At 45.2% G+C, this 20,230-nt stretch overlaps 2 protein-coding genes across 3 annotated transcripts; both read left to right on the forward strand.

The window, feature by feature from the left end:
• Positions 1–2,217: 2,217 nt before the first annotated feature.
• On the forward strand, positions 2,218–2,664 carry LOC136546471 (uncharacterized). Its single transcript, XM_066538443.1, has one exon. The coding sequence runs from the start codon at positions 2,234–2,236 to the stop codon at positions 2,657–2,659; it is 426 nt and encodes a 141-aa protein (XP_066394540.1). The 5' UTR covers positions 2,218–2,233; the 3' UTR covers positions 2,660–2,664.
• Positions 2,665–14,864: 12,200 nt separating this feature from the next.
• LOC136546472 (ATP phosphoribosyltransferase, chloroplastic-like) lies at positions 14,865–20,182 on the forward strand. Of its 2 annotated transcripts, XM_066538446.1 has the most exons (12): positions 14,865–15,196; positions 15,308–15,367; positions 16,833–16,946; positions 17,422–17,487; positions 17,577–17,684; positions 17,815–17,898; positions 18,407–18,508; positions 18,646–18,759; positions 18,838–18,918; positions 19,378–19,497; positions 19,731–19,838; positions 19,910–20,182. In XM_066538446.1, exons 1-11 carry the CDS (start codon positions 14,936–14,938, stop codon positions 19,824–19,826), a joined length of 1,206 nt encoding a protein of 401 aa, XP_066394543.1. In that variant the 5' UTR covers positions 14,865–14,935; the 3' UTR covers positions 19,827–19,838; positions 19,910–20,182. The 2 variants fall into 2 exon arrangements, with proteins under 2 accessions (XP_066394543.1, XP_066394542.1); XM_066538445.1 differs by having other exon boundaries at positions 14,867–15,196; positions 19,731–20,182.
• Positions 20,183–20,230: the final 48 nt, after the last annotated feature.

Consider the following 20,230-nt stretch of genomic DNA (forward strand, 5'->3'; position numbering starts at 1 on the left):
AGCAAAAATCAAATGAATCAGGAACTCATCTTTGAGCCCCAAATCCATTGGCTTGAGCTTGGATGCCATGTTGCTCGTCTTCAATATGTGCTCTCTTATCCCTCCACCAGAGTATTTCTCATTGAATAATTTCTTGATCAGAGTGCTTGCATAAGCCTTTGAAGATCCAGTAAACTAACTCTCCACTTTCTTGAGATACTCGGTGGTGGTGTCACAATCTAGGATTTATCCCTTTATTGCATCTAAAATAGTAGACTTAGCCACCATCAAGCACTTGCGGTTCGAAATGTACCACTTCTTACGACCAAGATTGTATTTCATTCTCACTTCTGCATGATCTCGCTGCCGAGCAGTGAAATCAGCATCAGTTTCATTCTCTGCCCTCACCGGGTCCACTAGCTCAGTAGGACACGGAGAGGTAAGTGTTAGGTCATTCTCGGACAACGCAAGTGCCAACTCATACTTCTCTCGCCATATGCGATATTTGCCTCCTTCAAGAGGTGGAATGTGCGAAATGAATGCCATAGGGTTGAGTCCTAGAAACATCATCAGAGAAAGAGAGAAAATATGACATAACAATTGCATGTCATAATTTAACGTTGGTCAAAATTAAAACATACAATATGCTTCTACATTAATTCTACATCACCATTGGGCAGAAATAGAACTAATGCATAGAAAAACTCATGAATAAAAAAATTATAATATTGCTATTATCAACGTTGGTCAGAAAAATAACAATATTATAATTTATTGAATACTATAACTACTCTTCAAAATTAAATCCTCCCATTGGTTTGAATTTAATTAGAAGATAATAAACATCAACTTTGCAGCGGAAACATGAAAAAATAATCTTAAAATCATATTATCAAAAAAATTTCATTAGTACTTATCTACTCTCTGAACAAATTTTCCGGTTGGTTCAAATTTGAGCAAAGACTGAAACATCTAAACATAATAAAATTCATCAAAAATGCTTCTGGAAAATAATAAAACTAAACTAACTCAAACTTTTCATTTTGGCCCGGCTGGAACTCACGGTTCGCATGCGCGCTGTGCGCTTCTGATGGCCCGCGGCCCAGCAAAACTCCCGCGCAGCGCTGTGCTCCACGCGCGCAGCCGCACAGCCTGCGCGGCCCAATGGCCTGCTCGCGCTGCGCACCCCACGTCCCAGGCCGCAACTTGGGCCTGGGCCGGGAAACTTCTTCCCCATCTGGGCCAAATTTGTCCCGTGCAATCTGAGTCGTTCAATCTCATCGGACGGCTGGGAGGAGCTTTTAGAATAACAAACCCCCCCCCCCAAACCGCCACACCCCAAAACCCTAGCTTCATTCCTCATTCTCACTTTCTTCTCTCTTTCACTGGCAGCGACCGCGCGTGGCAACCGAAGGAAGGCAACGGCGCCACCACGAGGCCTCTCGCCGGCGCGCACGCTCGATTGAGGGTGAGCGTGCCGCCATCGAGCGGCTGTGGGGCGGTGCCCTGAACCCTGGCCCGTGCATTGGCGAAACAGCGCCGTGTAGTGGCTCGGCTTTTGCTTCCCGCGCGGCGCCATCTGGCGGCCGGTGGTGGCGGCCAGCAGGTGAGAAAGGTAAGTCCCGCCGGCCCTCTGTTCTTAACTCACTTCGGGTTAGGGTTAGGGTTTCAATCCGAGTTGACTTGAATCCTCTACTTCTATTTTCTACCCCGATCTAGGTCTACACACCAAGTAAGGCTCATCTGATACCAATGATAGAGATAGTGGATCACCTAGACATAGATTTAGCGGGTACAACCTTACATACGGGATAAAACTTCCTAGAACATGATCTAGAGAGAGGAAAGGGGGGGTGAGATGTCACCGACCATCCGCGATCTTGGAGGAAGAGCTCGACATAGCCATGGCGAAAGTGATGCGGTCCGGGTCGGCGGTGTCGCAGTGACGATGTTGAGGTCAGTCGCAGTGCAGTGGTGGCGCAGAGGCGGCGGTGAAGATGGCAGTGGAGCTTCCCATCGCTGGCTGTGCCCCTCACTAGATCGGATTGGTTTTGTCGGTGGGTGTGGCGGCTCATGGTGAACCTCATACTGAGAGCCGCCGACCTCCACCTCTCTTTATAGCGCAGTGTGACGAAGGCCCACCAACTATGTAGGGTTGGACGCCCCCAATCAGGACGCGAGGTCAAGGCCCAACTCGGCCGTTGGGCCGAGCTGAAGAGATCAACACTAACACGGCTCTGTCCAATCCAACAAGATGAGCGTGGAGATCTTGGACGGGCGGACGGTGCAAAGCTTTGTGGACGATGAGCGCGCATTCAACTCGTCCATGGACGCCCGCTTCGCGGCGCTGGACGTGGACCGCGACGGCCGCCTCTCGTACGCCGAGATGGCCGGGGAGCTCATGGCGCTGCGCGTGCGGGACGCGCACTTCAGGGCCGACGCGCCAACGCCCGCGGCCGAGCTCGCCGGCCTGTATGGGGCGCTCTTCGCGCGCTTCGACCACGACGGGGACGGCGCCATGGACCGCCATGAGTTCCGCGCCGAGATGAGGGAGGTCATGCTCGCCGTCGCCAGCGGACACGGCGTGCTCCCCATGCAGATGGTCGTCGAGGAAGGCAGCCTCCTCAAGAGGGCCGTCGACAGGGAGCTGCTGGCCACTGCCCCTACCCTGGCAGCTTGACCAGCTCGGCTACCTGGCCACTATGACAGGGAGTTGGCCACTATCACTGGTAGCTGAATCAGAGTTTCATCACCTGCCTATGTAACCGTACGCCGAGGGTGTCGCTTTAATTTGGACCCGTTTAATCCTTTTCGTGTTTGTAGAACTGACACGAGTATGTAATGCACGTATTGAATCTATTTTATTTGTCTGAAAACTAGCGTGTTACACTTTCATTCCACGTTTTTTTCTTTTTGGTATAGGAAGTTACTTTCCATGACAGATTCACAGTAACGTTTCACTAGCAAAGTAGACACAAATTCTTGCTATGTGTTCACGCATGCCAATGCCAAAAGGCTTAACTGAAATGTTTTGTGTTTCAGCCGGCAGTTAAAGGTGTTAGTTGTGTGGGATTGTGTCTAGCTCAATATGGAACCATACCTTCTCCTTGCAATCTTAACTGAAATGCTGCTTCTGGACGGGCAGGACGGGTGTCTTGGACTTGTATAGAAACTATGGTTGAAAACGGTCGGGATATATCCCGTTCCGTTCCGCTCCGATTTCTACATTTAACCCGATCGTATTCGTATTTTCGGACAAAAACGGAATCGGTACGGAAAACGGAACACGAAATTCGAAATCGGGACGAAATCGGTTTGGGCCCTATCCCGATCGTTTTCGCATATCCTGCTTTTATTTCGGGATATCCCGTATACGCAAAGCGGACGTTCCGAATTTACTTCTTACCCAGCCGGCCAGCCCAACTCGAGCAGCCAGCGGCCCAGCCCAACAAAGATAGGGTTTACTTCTTACGGTCTTACCCAGCGGCTGCCCCCTCCCCCTCGACGGCTCGACGCGAGACGCGAGACGCGCCCCCGCCGCCGCCCCTGCCCGCCTCCGCCTGGCCTAGCCGGCCGCCTCCCCACCTCGACGCAACCCCGCCCCCGCCCCTGCCCGCCTCCGCCTGGCCTGGCCGGCCGCCTCCCCACCTCGACGCGACCCCACCCCCGCCCCCAGCTGGCCGGCTCCCCGCAACGCGAGGCGGCGACCCCGTCTGCAGACTCCAGAGAAGTTGACGGCAACGTCGAAGACAATGGCGCCCACTGGAGAAACTCCTTCTGGATCGAGAGGCGGCAGGACCAAGACCAAGAGTGTGCGCAAGCTTATGGAGCCGCCGTCAGGCACGCCACCGCTTCTTCCTTGTCCAGGTACTGAGGAATTCGTAGCTAGCAAATTCTAGAGACCTTAACTAGCTTACCTCAACATGAATCTAGTAATTTCTATTTCTATTGAGAAAACTATGATATGTAACCAAAAAAAGAACCAAGGCAGTCGGTATCACCTTCTAGAGACCTTAACTAGCTTACCTCAACAAGTATGCAACCATATATCTGACGGAAGAAACTCATTTACTAAATGTTATACCCTGACAAAGCTGTGCTGAAACACTTGATGTCAAAAGAGTCCCTCTAAAGCCTTCCTCAATCTGCAGTATATCACCATTCTGCTCTGTCAGAAATGATCTGGCACATCATATTTGCTACTACACCTGCTATGTCACGGTTCTCAAAGATTTCAGAGTCTCTGACCCAAAGAACATCCCCAGGAAAAATACTCTTGATAGCAAGTACCACTAAACAAGTATCCGCCGTCCTTGAGGATCTTGGCCCCATCCTTCTCGATCTCGAATGTGTGCTGCTTTTGTTCTTTATATACATTTATAGCATTCTTCGTGGGCTGATGGAATACATGGTTCTTAATAGATCAGATTCCTGCTAATGCATAGCTGTTCCATTTTTTATTTCAAGAATCTTATGTTTACCAATGCCCTTGTGGTTCATCTATGTGTTATTTTTTTTACTTTCTAAGTTTCAGAGTTTTCAATGAAAAATATTTAACCAGAATTCTGGTAGTTGTTAACCGCAATATGGCAGGTTGATGATTTAGCAATGTTTTCCTTTTTTCTTATCAGGATCTACAAGTAAAAGGCTTGCATCTCAAAAACCTAGTGCTAGTCCTAGTTCTAGTCGAACTCCAGCACCACCATCTGCAAGGGGTTCTTCAACACCAAGTGAAACTAGCATTACAAATGTGGGCACCAGTGGCAGCAGCGCAACTCCAATTACAAATCTAGATGTCCAGATACAGGGTGATGAAGCTGCAACTCCAATTACAAATCCAGATGTCCAGATACAGGGTGATGACCTAGAGGAAGATGAAGAGGATGACGAAGACCAAGAGCAAGCTCAACTGACTGGCAAGAGGAGGAAGAGGTGCACATCAGCAGTCTGGAAGTACTTTACAAAGAAAGTTGAGGTTGTAGAGGTGAATGGATAGAAGTATGAGCAGTTGTGGGGATACTGTAACTTCCCAAAGTGCAAGCAAAGGTACAGAGCTGAAGGAAACCATGGGACAACTGGGTTTAAGAACCATTTGAAGTTGCAACACAGTATTGTAAAAGGACAGCAACAGCTCAAAGTTGGTAAGGACCCTGGTACTGAAATTACTCATGTTCAGCCCTACAAATATGACCAAGAAGTTAGTTTGCAGAAATTAAATTTGGCAATAACCATGCATGAATATCCTTTCAACATAGTTGAGCATGAGTATCTTGTTGATTTCATAAAGTCTCTCCGTCCTAATTTTCCGATTAAGTCACGTATCACTGTTAGGAAAGAAATAATGGATAAATATTTGGAAGAGAAGGAAGTTTTGTATGCGTACTTGAAAACTATGCAGTGTCGCTTTAGTGCAACCATGGATATGTGGACCTCATGCCAAAACAAAGGATACATGTGTGTCACAATTCACTGGGTAGATGATGAGTGGCGTATGCAGAAGAGAATTATTGGTTTTTTCAATGTGAAAGGAAGGCATACCGGTGCAAAGCTGTCAGAAACATTTACTGAAGTTATGGTTAATTGGTACATTGAGAAGAGATTGTTTGCCTTGACTTTAGATAATGCTAGTTCCAATGAAGTGGATGTTCATGATATAATTTCATATCTGAAAGATAATGATAATGGCTCTCTAGTTTGTGATGGGATCTTTTTTCATGTTAGATGTGCCTGTCATATCCTCAATTTGGTTGCTAGAGATGGGTTGAAAGCAATTTCAGCAACAATTACCAAAATCAAATCACTTGTGTTAGCTGTGAAAGGATCTCCATTACAATGGGAAATGCTTTTGAAGTGTGCCACTGAATCTGGATTGGACACAAAGAGGGGTATCTCAATGGATGTGTCGACTAGGTGGAATTCTACCTATCTCATGCTGAGAGATGCTTTGTACTACAAGCATGCTTTTGTGAGGCTGAAGTCTGCAAATCGTCATAGGTATGACAAAATGTCTCCCTCACCTGCTGAATGGGACAAGGCATTTACACTTTATCAATGCTTGAAGAAATTTTATGACCTCACTGAAATTCTGTCCGGTACTTCATATCTTACTACAAATTTGTTTTACAAAGGTTTCTGTGATATAAAACTCATGCTTGATGAATGGTGCTTTAGTGATGATGCCACAATTAGTGCAATGGCAATTGCAATGAATGAAAAGTTTGAGAAATATTGGCAGCAGTCCAACATTACTCTTGCTGTAGCTTATTTTCTTGATCCTAGATATAAGAAAAAGCTTATTGAATACTACATGAGGAAGTTCTATGGTGATGAGTATCAAGTTAAACTTGATGAGTTTGTTAGTGTGATAAAGAAGTTGTATCAGTTTTATGCTAGTTCGGCTAATGCAACATCAAAGAAGAAAAGTAGCAGAACTAGACCTAGTAATGCAACAGATATAATAATGGGGGATGTAGATGAAGACCTTGAAAACTTCTTATATTCTGCAAGTGAACTTGGTATGGTTGAGTCAAATGAGTTGGAGAAGTACATGGCCGAACCTCTTCAGAAAATTGTTGGTGAGTTTGACATCTTAGCTTGGTGGAAGAACAAGAGGGAAGACTATCCTATCATTACACAGATTGTTTGTGATGTGATGGCCATACAAGTATCGACTGTTGCATCCGAGTCTGCTTTTAGTGCTGCTGGTCGTGTTGTTGATCCCTACCGTAATCGCCTTGACCCTGAGATTGTACAGGCATTGATTTGCACCAAAGATTGGGTAGCTGCAGCAAGAAAAGGTGATGATCTATACTTCTGTACATACTTTTTAGTTACAAACTTATATTTGTACTTGAAAAATGGACTGATTTCATATCTTTCTTTTTGTATTCAGATTCTAAATATGTTGGATCAATTGTGAGTGATCTTGAAGTGGAGGCATTGTCTACTGCAATGGCTAATAAGCTTAAGCTTGAGGTATATTTTCATTTGGTCATTTTAGATTATGCATATCTTTACTAGTTGTTAGTCCTTTCATTGATCCTTACTGACTATTATACTACTTTTCTTCACAATGGCAACTTGCCAACTTACAGCAGGAAGAAATCAATGAGGGGAATGAAGAGGAAACTGAGGAACTAGAAGACATGGGAAGTGCTGCTGAAATATAACCTGTTGGCTAGCCCAAATGTCTCTAAATATTTAGACCTGTTGTCTATTTATCAATTGTCATGGTGAATTGGTGATTTGTGTATCAATGTATGTGTACAAGTGAATTGTGCATGACCATGTGTGGTTGTGTCGGTACCGGACTGTTGGCATGTTGTCATGCTCAACTAAGTTCTACGGGCCAGTGTTTCCGTTTTGCTTTTCGTATTCCGACCGTGTTCGACATGTTCCCGATCGAATTAGTTCGTTTTCGATATCCCGTTAGTTCGTTTTCGTGTTCGTTTCCGACCTTCCCGAATTCGATTTCGTTTTTGTATTGAAATGTAAAAGTGAAAACAGTATTGGGGTTATCCCGACCGAGTTCGACCGCTTTCAACCCTAATAGAAACTAGAAAGGAGTGTTCAGCTCCTTCCCCATCCGCCGGCCCCGGTCGCTCTCGATCAGGGCAAACGGGACGGGACGGTCCAGTGTGTTTCCACCCCGACTCCACACTTTCTGTTATCGACTAGGGCACTCCTAATGGTATATTTATAGTGGCTTCTATATGTATTAATTAGGCTGTAACATAAATATTTTGCTGATGTGTCAAGAGATTAATTGAAGAGACAGAGGGAAAAAGGAGGAAACCGTTTCCTGGAAGAGAAACTGAGTCCGCTCGGAACGAGACACTAGGAAACCGTGAAAATTGCGTTGGGGAGACGCAGGTCGTGTCTACCTCTTCCCGGATCGGTTTCATCGCCCCAGGTCCCGCATCGTGCTATGGGGCTGGGCCTCCCGCCCGCTCGCCATGCGCGCAGCAAGCAGTCCCGTGGTAGTAGAAAGTAGTCGTGCCGCAGGCTGAGCTGCCATGCCGCAGCTGTTGCGCTCATCGCTGTGCAGGCCGCGAGCTGCCGTGATGCCGTGCCGCACGCCGCCGCTGCTGCTGCCGCGAAGGCCGCCGCTGCCGTGCTCGTCTCCGCGAAGGCCGAGCTATCATGACGCCATGCCGCAGGCCGCCGCTGCCACGCTCGCCGCCGCGAAGGCCGAGCTATCGTGACGCCGTGCCACAGGCCACCGCTGCCACGAAGGCCGCTACGCCGTCGCGCATTCTAACGTGCCGCAGGTCGCTGCACTGGTGCGAAGGTCGCGCCACCGTTCAACAGGCCGCCGTGCCGCACAGACCATGGAAGCGAGCTTTGCCGCGGGCGGTGGCCCGACCCCTTGCCTCGACGGCAACCAACGGCCTCCCCTCCCCCGATGGCAACCAACAGCCTCCACGCCCCCCCCCTCTAACTTGCTCTGCTTGTGCTTGTTCCTAAATGTTAAGATTATTAGTGGGAGGATATCATTTATTACGTGTGTAAATCAATTCCCGTAACTCAAAATGATCGGCAGAAATGGGAAACAAAAGCTGATTCGATAATTATGTTATATCACTTAGGATTTAAAACCAATTTTTATCGAACAAAAATAATATAGAACATATATGCAACACTTAAATAAAGTTGAAAGTATAAAATTTGTAGATGACAATGAAATACTTGGTGTTGATAAATAATGTTGTCAGCTTATATTTCTAAGGGTTTGGAAATGCAACTAGAAATAGGAAGTCATTCAACACATAGAAGATTTTATGAACTTTTGGTGAGCTAGACCTTGCGATGTTTGGTAATTCTAGTACGGCAATCTGGTTAAGAAGTTGGGTAGTGTTACGGATTGTTTTAGTAGCCTTATGTACCCTCTAATGTATGGTGAAGATGGTTTGGGTGTTTGACCAACCGATTAGTTGATTTGGATGCTTTAAAAAGTGTGCATGGCACGTCCTTGGTTGACTTCCTCACGTAGGCGTGGTCACCGCGCCCCTAAGCCGACGTCGACGCGCCAGCCGCTCGTGCGCGCGCGCCTAGCCGCGCTCGGCTGGCCGCTGTGGCCGACAACCCTAGCGCGCAGCTGCCCCACCTCACTGCCACACTGCTGCCGTCGTAGTCCCGTCATGCATTGCGCGCTGCCGCTAGCGCCGCTACCGGTGCCGCTAGGGCCGCCCGCATTCGCTCTACTGCGCTACACTACTACGCGAGCCACGGGCGCCGTTGCCGCTGTTGTCACATTACCGCGCTACGTAACTAGCTGCCTTGGTACTGCACGCACAGGGTCACGACCCCCACCCCCACGTGCACCTGCTCCACCTTCAGCCGTGTCCCGCTGAGGCGGCACAACGCCTCTCTGCATTGTGCCGCTGCCACTGCCGCCTTGCTCTGCCCACACGTGTAGCCATCCACCATCTCGCCCTGTCTCTCTCTATTGAATGGCTATGCGACACAACGAGCCGTCCTTCCTCCCACCCCCCTCGCGCGCCATTACTGCCGTTAGGGACGGCAGGCCGACATCCCCTCGCGCGCATGACTTCGCAAGTCGTGCGCCTTGGTTCACTAGGGTCCGATTCATAGCACCTATAGCGACTCCATAAAGCTATCTAGTTGTGTCACCCTTACTGAGCCTCAGCCAAGCACTGTCGACCGCCAATTTGGCATTTTACTCACCGCCAGTTGTCTCTGCCGCCACGCCTGACTTCGCTGGGGGTAAACCGGTATCCTTCGGTAGAGATTCAATTAGTTGCTCCTTCGAGCCTTCCTTGACCCCCTCGTTTCCATGCTCGCGCCAGGTTCACCGGATGCACTACCGGTGGCGTGCTGACGCAGAGGTGCCACGCTCGGGGTGCCGCCACATCGCTCGGTCGCATGCGGTCAGCACCGCTCGGGCCACCTCTGACCTAACCATCACCACAGCCGCAACTAGGGTAAGATAGTGATGCTATAGCGCTAGCTAGTTCACCCCACGGTGGCTTAGGGTGGTCGGCATGGTCGCGCCACTATCGCGCATGGCCATGTGCCATGGTCACCATTCTCGTGAGCTTCGCCGCTCTTATAACCTAGGCTAGTGTAGGTGCTAGGGTTGTAGACGGGGGTCGGCCTGTTAGTGGAGCCAGCGTAGATCCCGGTTGGCCAGCGTGGCCATCCAATGCCATCGCCGCCGCGCTGGTGCGCGTGCGGGATGTCGAGGACCTTGCTGTTGTAAAGGAGGGAGTTTGCGAGGGTTTTATTACAAAGTCATAGTCTATTGAAATAGCGCACATAGTGTTAGTAGTATTATCAGAGAACACGAGGGTGTTTTTGCAAGTTGGTCGGCGTGCGCGGGCTCCCCCATCACGAGCCATTTGTGCGTGTGGGCCGCTCCCCGCGTGGGCCACGCCTACAGGCCACACGTGTGGGCCACGTGGATAGGCTGCGCGAGGATTGGTTTTTCTTTTTCAAGCAAATTAGCAAATATTTTTCTAATTTAGTTTTGAACTGATCTTTGGAAAATTATAGTAAATTCTGTAGGTGTCCAAAAATAGTGAAACAAAATTTATTAGGTTCATAAAAATATGATGTATCTGTTGGTGTAGTTAGTTTATATTTATGCCAGCCGCTCGTGCGCGCGCGCCTAGCCGCGCTCGGCTGGCCGCTGTGGCCGACAACCCTAGCGCGCAGCTGCCCCACCTCACTGCCACACTGCTGCCGTCGTAGTCCCGTCATGCATTGCGCGCTGCCGCTAGCGCCGCTACCGGTGCCGCTAGGGCCGCCCGCATTCGCTCTACTGCGCTACACTACTACGCGAGCCACGGGCGCCGTTGCCGCTGTTGTCACATTACCGCGCTACGTAACTAGCTGCCTTGGTACTGCACGCACAGGGTCACGACCCCCACCCCCACGTGCACCTGCTCCACCTTCAGCCGTGTCCCGCTGAGGCGGCACAACGCCTCTCTGCATTGTGCCGCTGCCACTGCCGCCTTGCTCTGCCCACACGTGTAGCCATCCACCATCTCGCCCTGTCTCTCTCTATTGAATGGCTATGCGACACAACGAGCCGTCCTTCCTCCCACCCCCCTCGCGCGCCATTACTGCCGTTAGGGACGGCAGGCCGACATCCCCTCGCGCGCATGACTTCGCAAGTCGTGCGCCTTGGTTCACTAGGGTCCGATTCATAGCACCTATAGCGACTCCATAAAGCTATCTAGTTGTGTCACCCTTACTGAGCCTCAGCCAAGCACTGTCGACCGCCAATTTGGCATTTTACTCACCGCCAGTTGTCTCTGCCGCCACGCCTGACTTCGCTGGGGGTAAACCGGTATCCTTCGGTAGAGATTCAATTAGTTGCTCCTTCGAGCCTTCCTTGACCCCCTCGTTTCCATGCTCGCGCCAGGTTCACCGGATGCACTACCGGTGGCGTGCTGACGCAGAGGTGCCACGCTCGGGGTGCCGCCACATCGCTCGGTCGCATGCGGTCAGCACCGCTCGGGCCACCTCTGACCTAACCATCACCACAGCCGCAACTAGGGTAAGATAGTGATGCTATAGCGCTAGCTAGTTCACCCCACGGTGGCTTAGGGTGGTCGGCATGGTCGCGCCACTATCGCGCATGGCCATGTGCCATGGTCACCATTCTCGTGAGCTTCGCCGCTCTTATAACCTAGGCTAGTGTAGGTGCTAGGGTTGTAGACGGGGGTCGGCCTGTTAGTGGAGCCAGCGTAGATCCCGGTTGGCCAGCGTGGCCATCCAATGCCATCGCCGCCGCGCTGGTGCGCGTGCGGGATGTCGAGGACCTTGCTGTTGTAAAGGAGGGAGTTTGCGAGGGTTTTATTACAAAGTCATAGTCTATTGAAATAGCGCACATAGTGTTAGTAGTATTATCAGAGAACACGAGGGTGTTTTTGCAAGTTGGTCGGCGTGCGCGGGCTCCCCCATCACGAGCCATTTGTGCGTGTGGGCCGCTCCCCGCGTGGGCCACGCCTACAGGCCACACGTGTGGGCCACGTGGATAGGCTGCGCGAGGATTGGTTTTTCTTTTTCAAGCAAATTAGCAAATATTTTTCTAATTTAGTTTTGAACTGATCTTTGGAAAATTATAGTAAATTCTGTAGGTGTCCAAAAATAGTGAAACAAAATTTATTAGGTTCATAAAAATATGATGTATCTGTTGGTGTAGTTAGTTTATATTTATCTATGAGAATGTTAGGCTTGTTAATTCATTTAGGAAAGCTTAGCGTTATTTAGATTAATATTTTTAGGAATTTTTGTGACAAATTGGTAATAGCTTTAACCATGAATTTTTACAGTAGGTTCATTGTATTATTATGAACTCACTATAATTTTTATAGCCTTAGAATATGTTGAGAAATATGGTAGCTAAGTACTCCTTGTTGTAGTATATAGAAATAATTAATAAGAGTAAGAATATATTTTAGTTGCTAAGTAGCACTTATAGGCGAAACCCTGCTGGTTTGATGGCAATGATGATTAGCTTGGTATCTTAGTCATTAGAGCTAGCTTAGTGGCTCAGTGATGTATTCTTACTTTAAGAACTGTTGTTGCCTTAATATTGAGTGTTGCATCATCATTGTATGCATGTAGAGAACGAGTTGGTGGAGTTCATGACTGAGGAGGAGATCCTCGTGCAGGAGGAGGTTCCGGAGCCACCACTGACTGACTAAGCTGATACCATGCCTACCCAAGGCAAGCCTCGGTGCATAACCCTTATTTTGAATAATCACTAGAAATATATATATATATATATATATATATATATATATATATATATATATATATATATATATATATATATATATATATGATGTGCATTTACGTTATAGGGTTTATTTACCTCTGTTGTAGGTGCAGTTTGAAGAGTAGCTGTTGTGTGAAGGATTTTTCTGGTGGGCATAGACGGATACTTGTATTCTACCGTTAGATGTTTATTGTAATTCCGTTGTTTAAATCCCGCACTCTGAACTTAGTACTGTAATAAGGTATTTCTAAGAACTCTGGTTGTATGAAATAGACTAAGTATTGTAAATTCGTTCTCATTATTAGATCCTAGAGGAAAAATGTGGATTATTCGAGTTCTCCCTTGGGGTGTGCTCGACGAAATCCACCCGACATAGCTTGCTTTCGGGGTGCTCAGTGTCTGATGGAAGACGAGCGCCTCCGAAGATGTGTTATTTCAGACGGTTCTACCACATGCATAGTTTCAAGCATTGAGATTGTCCTTAGGAGCTTAGCTGACTGATCACCACATAATAATAGTAAGGGCCTGTTTGGTTTCTAGGGAACCGTGACCAGGATCTAATCCAGCCAGGATTGGGGTGTTTAATTTGTGTAAGCTTTGTCCAGCCGGAACCGTTCCTGTCTTTTTTCCCGGCCTAACGAACGAGCCCTAAAAGGGACAGTAACATTTGTGGAACAAACGCAAGAGCTTCTACCATGTTTTTCTTTTAATAAAGAAAATCCAACTTTGAATATTTCTTCATTGTTTATTATAAATTTTGTGTTATATAAACAATCAAATAAAATATTCCAGACATTATATAAACAATCAAATAAAATATTCCAGACATTATATAAACAATCAAATAAAATATTCCAGACATATTGCATCATACAAACAATCAAAGTTTAACTTGTGTTATAACTTTTTCTTAAAAAAGTCATTTTATGCCTCATAAAGCTGGAGTCCATGTTTCTTCCTCAAACTCCAAAATTGGATAAATTGTCTTTCTCGACTCTCAAGACCATTTAAATTATCTCCCTTTCCCTTCCAAGTTAGAAGTGATTTTTGAAAGTGGTTTCATTATTTTTAAATTTAAAATATAGGAACACATGATAAAGTGTTTAAACCATGGAAAATATATCTAAGCTTCTAAAATTTCCAATAAAAAAATAAATATGTGTTGGAACATGAGAAACCAAAATAAAAATATTTAGAGTTCATGAAAATATGTCTAAAAACTTTTAGACGCTCTAGTAGAATGGGAAAAACATCCAATACATATGGTAGAATGACAAAAACACTCTAATCAATGTCTAAATGCATTTTAGAAACTTTACATTACAAAATATAGGATACAACTAGCATGAATGGATTTAACAATAATGTATATTGTACTCATGCTGGTTGTATCTTATAGTTTTGTTGCAAAAAGTTTTAAAAAGAACATTCATACATTGATTATAATGGTTTGGGAATTTTTCAAATTTTCCTGAATATTTTCCCATTCCCCTAGAGATATCTAATTTTAGAAAGCTTCTGGATATATTTTTATGGGCTCTAAATATTTTTATTAGGTTTCTTGTATCCTAATCTATCTATAGGATCTTTTATGTAAATTTAAGATTTTTGTGCATATTTTTCATGGCTCTGAAACTTTATTAAGTGTTTACTATATGTTTTTAGTCAAAAATGAGGAAACCACCTCGAAAACAACTCCTAATATCGTGACTGCGGCCACTAGTCAACTTAAATCTCGTGGTTTCTATGTCTCGTGCGGTGAAAAGAATCATTGATATTGTGGGGTGTTTGGTAGGATATTTTTTAACTCTCACGGTGGGATGACCACAAATATGACTTTTTTCTTTTATTTATTACTGTATATGTATATATATTTATATATAAGTGGATGGATTTTTTTAGCAACATATAATTGGATGGATGGAATATTGGAATCCGTCGTCTGTAAAAAAAAAGGAATGTTAGTAAATGTTAGTTCTAATTGTTTTGGGCCTCTAGGTTCACCATGTCGGCCCGTGATCGGCCCAAAGTGGGTCCGAACCCGCACTAGTATCCAAAGCCTCGTGCCGCCGCATGTTCCATGCTGTTCGCTTCACCTGCTCTGTCGCCGCCGAACACCGCCGCCAGCCTCCCCCTCACTCCACTGAATAACGGCAGCAAGGCGCACTGCAGCCGCCCGCCCGGCCCACCCACCAACCCCACAAAATGCCGGCGATGTTGACGGCGCAGTTTACGGTTCTCCCTCTATCCCAGTCACCTTCGCCACAGGCGAGCTTCCGCCTTGGCCTCCGCCCCTCGCCGGCGGCGAGGGCCCGCTCTGTCGCTCCGGTGGCAGCAGCCTCTGCGGCCGCCGTATCCGCTAAACCGGCGGCGGCTTCGTCTCCCCTGGTTGCGGACCGCAAGGTCGTCCGTATCGGGCTTCCCAGCAAGGGCCGCATGGCCGAGCAAACCCTAAGCCTCCTCAAGGTTTGGCGCTCCTTTCCGATCGGTGCTTCCGTTGCTGGGTTCGAAAGTTTGAATTGCATGATTGGTATGCTGATTTGGTTATGGTTGTGCTCTTTGTGCTTGATGATGCAGAGTTGCCAATTGTCGGTGAGGCAGCTCAACCCACGGCAGTACACTGCAGATATCCCGCTGGTGAGGTTTACTATGTTCTCTCATCTCTCTGATTTAATTACCTTCTGTCAAATTTGACAGGGAGGCAACTAGTTGCTGTTAGTAGGTTTTGAATCAGTAAGCCTTTGGTTCCTGGTTCACTGATAGGATAAGGATTTTAAGAGTTTTAAGTGTAACTTTCTACTCCCTTGGTTTGTTTGTACAGTAAGGTAAGCTTAGCACTTAGGTTTAGCTAGTGGGAAATGACCACTATAATTCTGATGGTTACATGCAAGGCCTTCTCGATGTTTGGTTAGAGCAATGCCAAGTAGATTTTCATGGTGCCTTTTGACCCTTCACTATCTCTATTTGAGGCTAATTATGTGATTCATAATATTGCATAGCAGAACCATGTAAACTGCAGAACATGATTTTTAAGAGTGTAGTGTAACTTTCTACTCCCTAGGTTTGTTTGTACTGTAAGGCAAGCTTAACACTTAGGTTTAGCTAGGGTTCTTGATTCACTGGTAGGAAAGGATTTTAAGAGTTTTAAGGGTAACTTTCTACTCCCTTGGTTTGTTTGTACTCTAAGGTAAGCTTAACACTTAGGTTTAGCTAGTGGGAAATGGCCACTATAATTCTGATGGTTACATGCAAGGCCTTCTCGATGTTTGGTTGGAGCAATGCCAAGTAGATGTTTCATGGTGCCTATTGACCCTTCACTATCTGAGGCTAATTATGCGATTCATAATATTGCATAGCAGAACCATGTAAACTACAGAACATGCTTTTCCATAAGTTACAAGTAGTCAATAAATTTGAGTCCAACTGGGTCCTTAGCATTTTCGAGTAATCTTCTAGATTCAAGAATTAAGAAGGCTTTCTTGGCTAATGAAATCTCTACTAGATCACTCTCACATCCCTGTTTGCATCATTAAAGCCCTGCTGGAAGCAAAACTAGCACACCCTATCACCTGCAGAGCATGACCTGTACACAACAGTGATGAACCCAAACATCTGATTTGTAGCTGTATGCCTGTATGTATCGAGGCTTTGTATCTTTAAATTAATTAATATCCAATGTGGAATCATTATATCTGCCTAAATCTAATCAATGTTGAACGGCACAACCTGGGTCCTTGTCTTTTCTGTTTTGCCTTCTGGTTAATGTGGTTCTCTAACAGTCCAGGCATCCATGTTAAAGTTATATGCTCGCCCTCATTCATAGCGTGTCAGCCTTATTATGCAACATCATTTGACAATATTTGTCCATTGGCTAAACCATTTGTATAGTCCCTGTTTTTTTTTCCTCCCATTTTAAGTTCAGAGATAAGAAGTCCCATGTTCGGTATAATCTCATTTAAGTAGTGGTATGCTGGTACCTCCTTATTCGGTTTCTATGTGTGGATAGCTGGTCTGACACATTATGTGGATGGAGTGATTGAGAGTTTCAATAGAATTCTTGCTGAGTTTATGCAACGCGCTGATATCTTTTTATCCTTTCCAGATTCCAAATTTGGAGGTTTGGTTCCAAAGGCCTAAGGACATTGTTCGTAAACTTCAGTCAGGCGATCTTGACCTTGGTTTTGTGGGTTTTGACATAGTTAGTGAATACGGGGAGGTAAGCTTTTGAGCAATCCTGTTTTTTTTTTTTTTTTTGTTTCTCGAACACGCAGGAGAGCTGCATATCATTTTTTTGCTCTGTTTTTACTTTTTACACGCGTTTAGTCTTAGATGTTTCAGTTGTATGTATTAACACACCATAAGTCCTTTTACTCAAGAGTCACCAGTCACCACACAATATTAGTCCTGGGATGAAAATAAGTGTGTAATTATTGCAATCTGCACTTCATACCCTATATAATGCTGTCAAAGAGGTAAAAAAAATGTTTTCAGCATGCACTTGATTATTTCTCATTATCTTGTCCTTAGACTAATGCCTCCCTGGTTTGTGCACACATGTGGTTCTGCACTTATATATTATAAAACATGAATTTCTGCTAATTGAGTTCGCAATATTCTTTTATGTGAAATTTATTCTGCTTTGAAGAAACCTTTATCTGACCAATGTTTGTACTTAATATTTTATGTGGCAGGGCACTGAGGATTTAGTGGTTGTTCATGACGCTCTTGACTTTGGACATTGTCGTTTGTCCCTTGCGGTATGTTGTTATCCAGGCGCATTCATGGGTAGTAGTCTTGTTATTCCAAATTGAAGTTTATATCTGAAACAGTCAACTTGTGTGACCAGGTACCTAAGGAAGGCATTTTTGAGAACATAATTACTTTGGAAGATTTGTTAAAGATGCCTGAATGGACAGATGAAAGGCCACTACGTGTTGTTACAGGATTTGGATATGTATGATCCAAACCCAAGCAGTCTAATTCCTCCCCACCTCCACCCACCCATGCCCCACCAGTCCACCATAACCACACACACACACACTGCTTTGCTGATTATTCACCCCAGTTATATTATTATGCTGCAGCTAGGCGATAAGTTCTTAAGAGAGAAAGGTTTTAAGCATGTTCGCTTTTTATCTGCCGATGGAGCTCTTGAGTCATATCCTCCTGTGAGTCTGCTTTCTCTTCATTTGATTTCCTTATGTTTCCTTGCGATTCCCCCCTTTGCCTTACTTTTTTGCATTTGCTTCCATGTATTTATTTTGAATTTGATTGGCCCAATAGTTGGTTGCTCTTTTCTGTTGCCCAATAGTACTTAAATTTAGATCTTATGAGAATCTAAATGGTAACTATTTGTGTTAACACATGTTAGACATTGCTCTATCCAGAAATCAGTACGCCACATAGAATTATTTGTACTATTGACTCTGCTATACTTGTTTATGTTCTTGCTCTAGTAGTTATGATGGCTGGTATGAATTCTGTATGGGTAATATATGACTGACGTAGATTACGGGTGTCTGAACTTTAACCCTTCACATGGATCGATTCGTTCGTTTACTATTGCAAGGTACTACTGGAGTGCACACTAGTGTCACTTTTTACTAGCTTGCGAGTTGTTGTGTAAAGAGGTTATCAAGGTTAACACATGTTGCTAATTTCCTTTCCCCTGTGAAGATGGGTGTGGCTGATGCTATTGTGGATCTCGTGAGTAGCGGAACGACCTTGCGTGAGAATAACCTAAAGGAAATTGATGGTGGAGTAATTTTGGAAAGCCAGGTAAACTTTCTCTCTCTCACACATGCATGTTTGGGGCACACACTCTTCAGTAGGCAATATTTCGCAGTTGACGGGTCCTTTGTCAAAGAGGAAAGTTTATCCCTTTCTTATTTCCTGAGATATCAAATTCTATGCAGGCCACTCTTGTAGCAAGTAGGAAATCTCTGCACAAGCGTAAAGGTGTGTTGGAGGTTACTCATGAGTTGCTTGAAAGACTAGAAGCTCACCTAAGAGCAACTGCAGAGTTAATGGTAAGTCTTCATATAACTCATGTATGCATGATTATACTGGTTGGAACAGAGTTATTGTACTTCCTATTTTTATATTAGGTCACCGCAAACATGAGGGGAAACAGCGCAGAAGAAGTGGCAGAGAGAGTTCTTAGCCAAACATCAATTTGTGGATTGCAGGTAATTATTAGGAAAATTAAAACTAGCAATAACCATAATTGTCGTAGAACTGTCAATATATTATGTGTAGTTTTGGGGTAAATGATTGTTTTGTGTTAGGAAATTGAGTTGCATTCACCATATATCATGTATAGGCCCTATAGTGCCTATATCTGTGATCAAAATATAGTTGGAATCATTGTAAAACTGTAGCAGCTTCAATATACACATGAAGCAAATCTAATTATTCTGCATCATTTAAGTTTCCCCCACTGAATAAGGGATTATAATATTTGGTTCTTTTTCTTCTTCCTTGATGAGGGAACTTCTGGGTCATTAGAGTGAGACTAGTGCCTCCTAATTGTAGTGAAACTAATCACTATCTATAATTGTAATTGCAGTAGTTTGAAATATCAAGGTTGGATTCTTATATTTCTGGCTTTGCTAATGATTTCATTTACTCAATGTTGATGTGAACAGGGCCCGACTATAAGTCCTGTCTATTGCAGACGCGATGGAAAAGTTGACGTGGAATACTACGCCATTAATGTGGTTGTTCCGCAGAAGCTGCTTTACAAATCTATCCAACAACTGAGATCAGTACGACTCTTGCTCCATCCTTTCTTTTGTTAACACACAAAAAATTGCCATAGTGTAATGACATGATTGAAAAAGATGATTATTCTCGACTAAATACCGAAGGAACTTGTTGGAGCTCCTATCAGAACCTATTATTAGTACCAATGTATATAATTATCTTTTCTGAGACTGAATGATTCTTGATGTTAATGGTGCGTGCAATACTAATATTATCTGTGGACTCGGAACTGCAGATTGGTGGCAGCGGAGTCTTGGTAACAAAGCTGACCTACATATTCGATGAGGAGACGCCAAGGTGGCGCAATCTCCTCTCGGAGCTGGGGTTGTAACTTGGGTGCATGGTCAGCTTCTGGTCTCTTTTACAAGTTCGTAATTCGTTTGCCCTTGCTGAAGCATGTAAACCCATATGCAGAAGTGAGACCGTGCGGTATCTGTTGTCGCTTCAGGAAATTTTGGCTTGTACCACCGTGTATTGTGCTCAGCTGTTTAGACTCCAGGCATATATATCTTGACCATCTGCGATGTATTGATAGAGTTGGGGATTCCTGTTGTGCGTGTGTGTGTATTTCTTGTGCGGTTGTGCCTGACTTCTCTTGCCGCGGCACTGAATAATCGGCCATGTTTGAATAAAGAAAGCCGGTATGGTTCTTTTTTTGAAAACAAAAGCCGGTATGGTTCTCATTCATGACCCTCTGAGCAATTTTCAATGTGCTGTTATATTTAGTCCGAGTTC

Source organism: Miscanthus floridulus, chromosome 3 (genome assembly GCF_019320115.1).
Source record: "Miscanthus floridulus cultivar M001 chromosome 3, ASM1932011v1, whole genome shotgun sequence".
Taxonomy (NCBI): domain Eukaryota; kingdom Viridiplantae; phylum Streptophyta; class Magnoliopsida; order Poales; family Poaceae; genus Miscanthus; species Miscanthus floridulus.